The sequence below is a fragment of the Miscanthus floridulus genome, chromosome 17, assembly GCF_019320115.1.
Source record: "Miscanthus floridulus cultivar M001 chromosome 17, ASM1932011v1, whole genome shotgun sequence".
In the NCBI taxonomy this organism is placed as follows: domain Eukaryota; kingdom Viridiplantae; phylum Streptophyta; class Magnoliopsida; order Poales; family Poaceae; genus Miscanthus; species Miscanthus floridulus.
In genome coordinates this window covers 73,369,238-73,378,780 of record NC_089596.1, presented here as the reverse complement: position 1 = coordinate 73,378,780, position 9,543 = coordinate 73,369,238, and the positions used below count along the sequence as shown (strand labels likewise).

General features: G+C 52.2%; 1 protein-coding gene across 3 annotated transcripts; it reads right to left on the bottom strand.

The window, feature by feature from the left end:
- Window positions 1-6,433: 6,433 nt before the first annotated feature.
- Window positions 6,434-9,306, bottom strand: LOC136518075 (amino acid permease 3-like). Of its 3 annotated transcripts, none has more exons than XM_066511732.1 (5): window positions 9,196-9,306; window positions 8,223-8,352; window positions 7,852-8,085; window positions 7,619-7,712; window positions 6,434-7,519 (listed from the first exon to the last, which is right to left on the bottom strand). In XM_066511732.1, exons 2-5 carry the CDS (start codon window positions 8,350-8,352, stop codon window positions 6,496-6,498), a joined length of 1,482 nt encoding a protein of 493 aa, XP_066367829.1. In that variant the 5' UTR covers window positions 9,196-9,306; the 3' UTR covers window positions 6,434-6,495. The 3 variants fall into 3 exon arrangements, with proteins under 3 accessions (XP_066367829.1, XP_066367828.1, XP_066367827.1); XM_066511731.1 differs by lacking the exon at window positions 9,196-9,306 and adding an exon at window positions 8,483-8,659; XM_066511730.1 differs by lacking the exon at window positions 9,196-9,306 and having other exon boundaries at window positions 8,223-8,476.
- Between the last annotated feature and the right edge of the window lie 237 nt (window positions 9,307-9,543).

Below are 9,543 nucleotides of genomic sequence, written 5' to 3'. Positions count from 1 at the left end.
AATTCAGGATGTTTACTCATGAACTTGTGTCATGAGTCCCGGTATTAGAGACTCGCGAGTTGATGACTTGATGCTCCCGGGCGGCCCCCTCCATGGGGCCATGGCACTGTTCACTGCTGTCACCTGCTCCCTCCCAATCCTCTGCACGCATTCAGGTTTCGTCCGAGCGCAAGTCACCGCCACGAGCAACACCATCTGCGATTCACAGTCCATGTGCTCGCTCGGACGATCGTATACTAAAAAAAGGTGTCTAGGATTGATAGACGGAGACAGGATAGGACACGCTCGCCGCAAACCCAGCAAACCCAGCCATGCGACCCGAGGAAGGGGGCGCATGCAGCAGCCGCACGCCCGCCGCAGTCCGCCTCGCGGCCGTGTCTGCCGCACCCATCACATCGCATTGATCCTAGCGGCCGCTCTCTGTTCTTCTCTGTCGTGCCGTGATGGATGGCGCGACGTCGCCGCGCCAAGATCGGTGGCGTAGCAGACCCTGCCACGTCATCGGTCAGCGCCTCGGCCGTCGCCACGTCAGCTCTCTAGCCGCGCCATCATGCATGGCGCGGCACAGATATTTCGCCGCATCATGACAATAAGCGCGGTCAAAAGTGTTAGATTTAGAAATAAAAAAAACAAGCGATGTTAGATTTAAAATTAATTTACAACAGGCGTTAAAATTAAAAAAAATCTAGGAGGCAGGCTCAGCAACTCAGGCACAGCACCCCGGTCACACTGCCCACCTCGACCCTTGTGCCTGTTGCCTGCTCCTACTACTAGTAGTACATAATACTGTACGGAGTACGTCTAGTAGAATAGGGCCGTGTTTAGTTGGAGGCCGATTCGGCGCTGCCGGATTCGGCGGCACTGTTTATGTACTGTATCGTTTTGTTTTTATTTGGTAATAATTGTCTAATTGTTGACTAATTAGGCTCAAAATGTTCGTCTCGTAGAGTATAACCAAACTGTGCAATTAGTTTTTGATTTCGTCAACATTTAGTACTCTATACATGTACCGCAAATTTGATATGACGGAAAATCTTCTTTTTATATAGTGCCAAATTCTAAAAAATAGGGGAACTAAACATGACCTAGGCAAGCTTGCAGCACAGAACCGGCCACATCTACCCACCTCGGCCTTTGTGCCTGTTGAATAGATACTAGGCCCTACCATGGACGTGTATATGTATGCAGATTTGTTTTAAAAGGTACAGATTACATCTTAATTTACTATTTATGTTATAGTGTAAACCCTATGTTCAATTAGTATAAATTGATTATTCGTACGTGAGAATGATCATGATTATTTGAAAAGTTATCTGATCTTTTTTTGCATTTTTATTTTATTTTGTGTATGTCTTATTTCGTTCTCTTTTGGAATTTCCCAATTTGGCTTTCTTAGAAATAATCTGGCTATTTTTTTTGTTTTTTATTTTCTGTATGCTTTCTTTGGTTCTCTTCCACTTACATAGAAATAATCTGGCTATTTTTTTTTGTTATTTAGATAGTTTTTTTTGTCTATTTGATATATATGGGCATGCAGCCTGAGCCCATCAGCCCGTCACGAGGCCCGTATTTTTGGCCCGGCCCAAGCACAGCCCCGCCCGGTAGCCAGCGAGCCCAGGCTAGCACGTTCCGGAGGTGCAGGCCGTGCCTAGGCCTCACCCCAGGCACGTGGGCCAGCACGGCACGGCCCGCACCTCAACGGTAGGCCCGGTGGCGGGCCGATGCCCCCCACGGCCTCGCCTTGTCATTTGGCCCAGCCCAGCTCCCAGCCGGTCGGCCGCACCCCCCCCCCCCCCCCCCCCCTCGCTCCGTATATAACCCGGCGGTCACGACTCCTCGCTCCCACCCCAAAACCTAAATCACAATTCACAAATCCTCCCCCCCCCCCCCCCCGCCGCGCCTTTCTGGCTCTCTCTCGGCTCACGCTCGCACTCCGACTCCGACCGTCGTCCGTCGACCATCGTCCCCGACTCCGGAGACCTCGCCGCCGCTCCTACACCTCACCCAGAGTTCCTAGATCCCCTCTTCCTGTCACGTCCCTTCTCCCTATCTCTCCTCTGTCCTCTCGATGGCCATGTGAGTTCGTGTCCCTGTCCGTCCCTCCGTCGCCGCTCGACCTCTGTGCTAATCGGTGTGTCGTTGCCTCGGGGTGGCCCTCGTCTTCTCCTACGCCGGGCTCCGATTGCGCAGGTAAACCTAAGCCTAACCCTAACCCTAACCCTAACACTAACCCTAACCCTAACCCTAGCCCTCTGTATTTGATCTGTTCATCCTTCCCCTATTTTCTGCAGGTCGGTTGCCGATGCCTTGTCGTCTAGTTGTGGCATAGATCGGGCAAGGCGGCCACGCGCACTGTTGAGGAACGGTGCTTTTGATTTGCCATCCGCGACCGAGGGCGCCATGACCGATGACGATGTCGTCTATCATGTCACCGGCAATGAGGACCTAGTCGCGGCAGGGCTTCCCCCAGAGGACGACGACGACATCCGTGACGACGCTACGGTGTTGTTTGGTGTCGATCTCCTCGGTAGCGGCTCTGCTTCGATCGATCTGGATGGCGGGTGCATGGGCGACGACAACAGGGACGCCAGTGGCTTCCAACACCAGCAGCACTGATGATACTGTGAATCTGGTCATTTGTGAATGATGAATGAATTTGTGAATGTGAAAATGTTAAAGTGATTGAGTTAAGGAGCTGGTTGAGGTGTTACATGTGAACCGGGCTATGGGCTGGCATGACCAGCTAATTTTATCGTGCCTGACGGGCTGGCACGGCACGAAAATCGGCCCATAGTGCCGTGCCTAGCCCAAGGGCAGGCCCACGTGTCTGAGAGGCACGACCCGTAGAGCACGACGTGTCTTGTCGGCCCGACCCCTATCGGGCCGTGCCGGCCCGTTACCCATCTATACTATTTGATCTAGATCCAAGGGTCATGGAAATCAGGTGTTGCATGGACAAGAATCACTCGATTTTTTAATTTGTTGCCAATTGGGTGATGGTGCGGCGTCCAACACTCGAGTGCGACGGCCGTCAAAATCACTCGGTAGACAGACCGTACTGTTTCTATGGTTGCCGGATAGGAGATGGCCCAGGGTCCTTTCAAAAAGAAGAGATGGGCTAGGGTCCTATATTGCATGTATTATGTTTGCTTGTGCGATGGACCAAGCCCATGGCCTAGATCAGAACAAGATTAAATGGGCTGATTGGGCCGGGAGGAGTGGAGTATCTCTTCTTGTTTTTTAGTATTCAGCCGTAGCAGCTCAGTCAAGTCCCAAGGGTTTGTAGTGGTTTGATACACCAAATTCGTCCTGTTGATAGTTGAAGGGTGTGTCATATACCTAGTTTCGTAGTTTGAGATGAAAAACAAACTTCCGTATGGTTAAAAATAGATATGACCCAAAATTTGTATATATATTGACAACACAATTTTTACATTATTTGATTCATCACGATTACAAATAATATTTTTATAATATATATACATGTTTCAATTTTTATACCCAACTTATAACTGTGATCGGCTAAATAAAGTATAAAAGCACCACGATCTTGCCAATTATTGTTTCTGAGTCTAGAAATAAAAAGGAGGGCGAACCATCATCTCCTTAAAAATCATGTACGCCTCTCCAAGGTATAAAAGGGGACATGTTTGGTTCCTACCCTTGTAGTTGTAGGTAGACCAATACATTGGCATCGATCTATCATCTGTACCTAGCGTCCGGAATCAAATGTCAAGGGCGCACGGCACGACAAAAGGCGTCCGGTCTCAAAAAAAAAAAAGGGGGGGGGGGGGGGGGGGGGGGGGGGGGGGGCGTCCGAAACCAAACAGGCCCGAAAAACTCCAGAAAAATCTGAAAAACGTTAGAGAAGAATCACCGCACCATTTCCCGACGAGTCACAAAATCTGTTTTGGAGCAACAGATACTCCACATTTTCAGTTCACAGTGTAGTCGTACTCTGAAGCCGTTCTCTTTCAGCACATTGCAGCATCTATCTATCTACTAGTAGCGCATGGATCCAATAATGCACGCCCTCCACCTCCAACCCTCATCTCATCGCATCTCACAGTAGAAAAACGGTGCCGGAATAGCGTGTAATTAAACGCCATCCGTCTAAAGCAAACAGCAAGCTGCAAGCAACGCATCCTGTACTGATGGGATAAGAAGGGGACAACGCAAGCGGCTAATCGATCCCTCCCCGTCCCTGATTAATCCAAACTCCGGATCATTACCCCCCACACATATTTGCATATATACGATGCTGTCCCACTCCCGACTGGACTAGCTCGGCTCTCGCTTTCCGGGCCAAAATAATGCAGGCCAATCCATTCCATGACACCACTTTTGACCTTTTATTTCGCGGCGGTCATAATGCTTTTGCTAATGTTGATCTCTGTGCTCTTGTTCGCCATGTGCGAACTGAACGCGATCGCCGGGACCAGGGAATTCCCAATGGCAGCATCCCGCTCCATCGGTCTCGTCCACCTGCTGCTGCGGAATATATGCACGTCTTTTGAGCGATTGCTTGACCTGGTATCAATCAACTTGAGGTCGGCAAGCAGGACCTCATCACGGTCGCAGCCATACCTTACACCTACAGGAATTAATGAAGCGTACTCTACTCTAGGTCGCGCATGTTGGACGTATACAATACACGGAACCAGGGCAACAGCCAACAGGCAACCAACAGCCGCGTGCGATTCGTGCGAACGAACAGCGCACGGCCGCTACGCTCCAGCTCCACGGCCGCCGCTCTTTCCAGACTGGACCGGAGGCGGACATGATATTTCTGCTGTTGTTAATCCCCGGGCGGCGGCAGAGGAGCAGAGCGGCCGGGGTTGTTCAGGCCACGTCGCGTCCCAGGGGATCCTCCGATGCTGACACGGCAGTCTGGGTCTGGCTGCTGGCCTCGGGTCTTTCCAGCCCGCGTGGGACGTGCTTGGCTGCTTGCTGCCGCGGAAGTGGAACATGCACTACCAGGGGCGAGGGCGAGTGCGCGGCCAAAGAAGAAAGCGAGATGTATGTTACTGCAGCGAAGCGTCCCAGTGCCTACGTCGTTCTGCTTCTGCCTTTCGCGGCGCTTTCCCGTCGCCTCCGCTCTGCGCGGGCGGGCGTGTGGCTGCAACGCCGCCGCGGAACGTACCGGACTACCGGTGCCTCTCCGTCGCGTGTCGCCGTCGCGCCATTGCGCTGCCCTGTCCTGGTCGTGGGCGTGCCTCTCGACCTTATCTCGTTTGGATCACACAGGAACTGTCACTCACGAGTCACGACTCACGTCCGTGTTCCGTCCGGCTCGTGCTCGCCGGGAGCCTGGGACCGAGCCAGTTGCCGTGTAACAGAGAGCCTGGCTTTTGATCATTTCTGATTCAGCCTCTGCATCATCACGTTGTTCATGTTGTGTACCTACCGGCTACCGGGGAGTGGAAATTCATAAAAGTAACTTCTTTCCGTGCTTTTTTTTTTCTCTCGAGATGCACCGTGTACTAGGATCATTTTGTATTCGGTTGACAAACTTTGGCGTTGTCGGCATGCATGAATCCATGCTAGTGTTGGTAGTACGTGTGTTGCTCTGGCGTCTAGCGTGAGCCATCCTTTTTTCCCTTCACTGTACTGCACTGCATACGATGCTCTTTTGCTAGTTGGGACTTGGGAGGACGATGAACGTTCGAATATTCGACGTGTTTGTAGGACCTTGATCAATTGTCTGGTTAGGCAAAATACCTGAAAGGCCACGATCTAGGTTGTTTGCCCTAGGCAAGTTTGCCTGGCCAAGCAGCAATTCAAACCATTGATTTTGAGTACCTGCTGGCCAGAATGTATTATCCGACAATTATGTTTGTCAGGGCAGCAACCAAACGTACCCTAAGTGCTTATTACCAGAACGAAGCATTCAACAATCTACATATGTCTATTTTAAGTATCAAGTAAATGTGCAATATCTTTCTTCTAAACACACGCATGCGAGCGTGCACATGCACACACAAATATCTCTCTATTCAAGCTCTAGCATAAAAAAAATGATGGATGCTGAAATTTTGCTCTCAAATACCACCTAAGAAATAGGTCAAAGCCTCAAATTCTGTAACCATGGCATGTAAGAAAATTGTTGTAGAGTCTTGTAGGAACAAGCATGTTTTTTCCCCTTATGAACACAATTCTTGATTGGAACACAGACATTTTACATGAGTTTTGTAACGATCTTTGCATTTGACTTGGCAACACACACTGCTACATTTTGATTTTTGTCTTGATTCACTAGCCTTTTCAGTTAACCAGATCATCACAAACAATAGAAATTAGCAAGGACACGGTAAATCAGCGATGCAGCTATGCATCACTAGAATACCGTACCAATAATCACCTTTTTCTTTTCCTTTTCTTACCGTGTGATACTAATTAGTTAATGCCTAGTTTAATTAAAGACTGCACATACTAGGCTCCAATTAATCATCTGTGCATAGGTTTTGTGTGCACCGAACGACGATCGATCAGTCATCAGTAGGTGGTGACGAACGGTTTGTACACTTTGAGGTCAGAGATGATTCCGGCGACGGAGCCCGCGGCGGAGGCGACGGTTATGATGAGGCAGGCGAGGCTGAGCAGCTGCAGGCACACCCACCGCGTGCTCCACCTGGGCACCTTCTTCTGCACGATGTACATCTCCACGGGGAAGTAGACGGTGAGCGGCCAGAAGCCGAGCGCGCCCAGGAGCCCGACAACGTCGTTGAAGAAGGGCAGCAGCATGGACACCACCGTCGTGGCCACCACGAACGCCGTCCGCCACGTCAGCCTGAACAGGTTGAGCTTGTAGCATCGGCCGGCGGCTCCAGCGAGGGAGAGCGGGACGTCGACCTCGCCCGTGACGTAGCGGGACTTGGGCCACCGCTGCTGCGCCCACTTCTCGACGAAGGCGAACAGCGGCTGGCAGTAGACCTGGTAGGCGCCGACGAGGTGGACGACGATGGCGGCGTTGGCGACGTCGAGGAGCCAGAAGGGCTCGTAGAAGCCGAAGCCCGTGAGGAGGTTCCCGGGCGCGTTGTCGCCGAACGCGGCGTAGCCCATGCACCCGCACAGCATGTAGAAGAGCGTGGTGACGGCGACGCTGACGATGGTGGCGCGGCGCATGACCTTGGACTCGGACGGCGGCGGCGCCCGGATGGTGTCCTGGATCTCGATGAGGATGAGCGAGTAGGAGTAGGCGAAGGCGATGTCGCCGAACGCCTGCAGGCTGCGCCACACCTTGTCGAGCGGCGTGACCGCGCCGACGCTAATCCCCGTGAGGCTGCCCTGGACGCCCTTGTTGGCCACCACCTGGACGATGCCCAGGCCCAGGCCGATGGTGGAGTAGGTGAACGACATGACGGCGGCGAGGATCGAGAGCCAGGAGATCTGGTCGAAATCCGGGATCTGCGAGAAGAAGATCTCGGCCACGCCGAAGATGATCATGTACGGCGTGCTGGAGATGTTGCACGGGTCCCCGTGCCCCTCCACGTGGAAGCAGTTGGCCCTCTTGATCGCCCTGTGGATGTACACGCAGCAGCACACGTCAGTTTCTCAGCTCGGTCGAAACGTGCGGTCGGTTCTCGTGGTCTTTTTCTTTTCTTTTTCTACTACTCACAGCATGCTAATGGAGGCGGCAATGGTGTAGCCGATGGCGACTCCGACGATGTTGGCGTACTGCAGGAAGCCGCAGAGCTGGACCTTGATGCCACCTGCTCGACGAAACAACCGACAGGGAAGGAGAAACAACGAGAGTCATCAGCTCTTGCTCTGCAACGGCCAACGGACCAACGGCGGCAGAGTACAGCCAAGAATGGCATGCGTGCGTGCGCGCGGGGTTTTCGCACGTACTGAGATTGGCGTTAACCGCGTCCATGTAGGTGTAGTTGCGCTTGCCGGTGCACGCGTCGCCGGAGCGGTAGCAGTCGGCGAGCAGCGCCGACGTGTAGTAGGTGACGAAGGAGAAGAGCAGCATGACGGCGGGGCCGGCCACCCAGCCGAGCTGCGCGATGGCCCACGCCAGCGACAGCACCCCGGACCCTATGACGGCCGTGATGATGTGCGCGCTCGCCGTCCACATCGTCCCTTCATGACATAGCATGCAGAGCAGCACAGCATCAGCTTTCTGTGTCTATCTGATGGAGAAGAAGCACGTACGGCAGACAGGCAGACGTAGCATGTACAGCTGGCTGTTTGTTGCCAGGCCGGTTAGCTCTCCTTACCGGTGCGCTTGAGGCGACCGTCGTCGTCATAGCACTTAGAGGCCGCCGTGAGACCGAGCTCCACGGAGGTCGCCTCCGTGGCCGCTGGGTAGTAGTGCTTGGCGTTGGCGGGCACACCGCTCTCCCCCATCTGCACCATGTTACAAATACACACCCGAACAGTGAGACTGCAGCTAGAGCACAGAGCTGGATATCGCAGGAGACACAGTCCGCCGCTACTAGTTGGTGCTCTAGATGAAGTGCTCAGCAACGTGACTTACGCTGCAATTTATATAGCCACCGATCGAGCTAGAACGTGCTGAAAGACACGGAATTAGACGTAGAACGAAGCCCGCAGGAAGACTCAGCGTGGAATTGAGAGGCGGGCGACGACTCCAGCACTCACTGAGCTAGCTATAGGCTATATAGCCTACCACTCCACTGCCTCGTGGTTGGCTAGCTGGTGAAGTGAGTGTGTGGGCGATGGCGGCAATTTATAGGCTGTTGCCTGGAAGGTGTTGTGGCTATGTGGGTGACCGCGGCAGGGGATCTTGCACGAATCTGAGCATTAAATATAGACGAAAAAAAATTAATTGCACAGTTTTGTTGAAAAATTGTGAGACGAACGTTTTGAGCCTAATTAGTCCATGATTGAACATTAATTACTAAATAAAAACGCAAAGTGCTACAGTAATCAAATTCCCCAAATTTCGCGAACTAAACACAGCAGTATATGGAAAATAGTGTTATATTGTTGTACTGCTGGCTATCTACGGTATAACAACTTGCTTGGATGCAACATCCCGATCAGAGATCTATCTCTCACGTGGAGTGGTGGGGACAGTGTGCACTGACTGACACAGACCAAGACCATGCACCGAGACCCGGACCTTGCAACAAGACGCATCGTTCACACCAATGCAAAAGATAGGATAAGATTGCAACAGCGGTGCACGTTCTACAAGCACGTGCCATGCGTGCATTGAAGAATTACCTTTGCAGAAGTCCACCTCTCCTCTTCTCCTGCCTCCCCCTCTTGCAGTGCAAGAAGAGCTGCTAGCTTGAAGAGAGAAGTGAGAGCTGCTGCTACAACTTCAAGGGTAGATGTCGCTGTGCTGTGTCATATTTACGCAGGCTGGCCGGGTTTTTATAGGGGGTGCCTGCCGTGGCAGGCCGGCCTGTTAATCAAAAGGCCTAGTGCCAGGGATTTCTGATTTTCTGCATGGCCGCGTTTAGTTCCAGTCAAAGTTGACGCCGCGGGAAAGCAGGCTGTACTGTAGTGCACTGTAGCATTTTGTTTGTATTTGATAATAATTGTCCAAACATTGATTAATTAGGCTCA

What these genes read in the sequence shown, in the direction of transcription:
- LOC136518075 (XM_066511730.1), bottom strand. Translation starts at nt 8,361, where the DNA reads ATGGTGCAGATGGGGGAGAGCGGTGTGCCCGCCAACGCCAAGCACTAC. An exon ending in CGGTCGCCTCAAGCGCACCG is followed by an intron (nt 8,086 to 8,222) that starts GTAAGGAGAGCT and finishes TATGTCATGAAG; the next exon opens with GGACGATGTGGACGGCGAGC. An exon ending in GCCGCCTCCATTAGCATGCT is followed by an intron (nt 7,520 to 7,618) that starts GTGAGTAGTAGA and finishes GTACATCCACAG; the next exon opens with GGCGATCAAGAGGGCCAACT.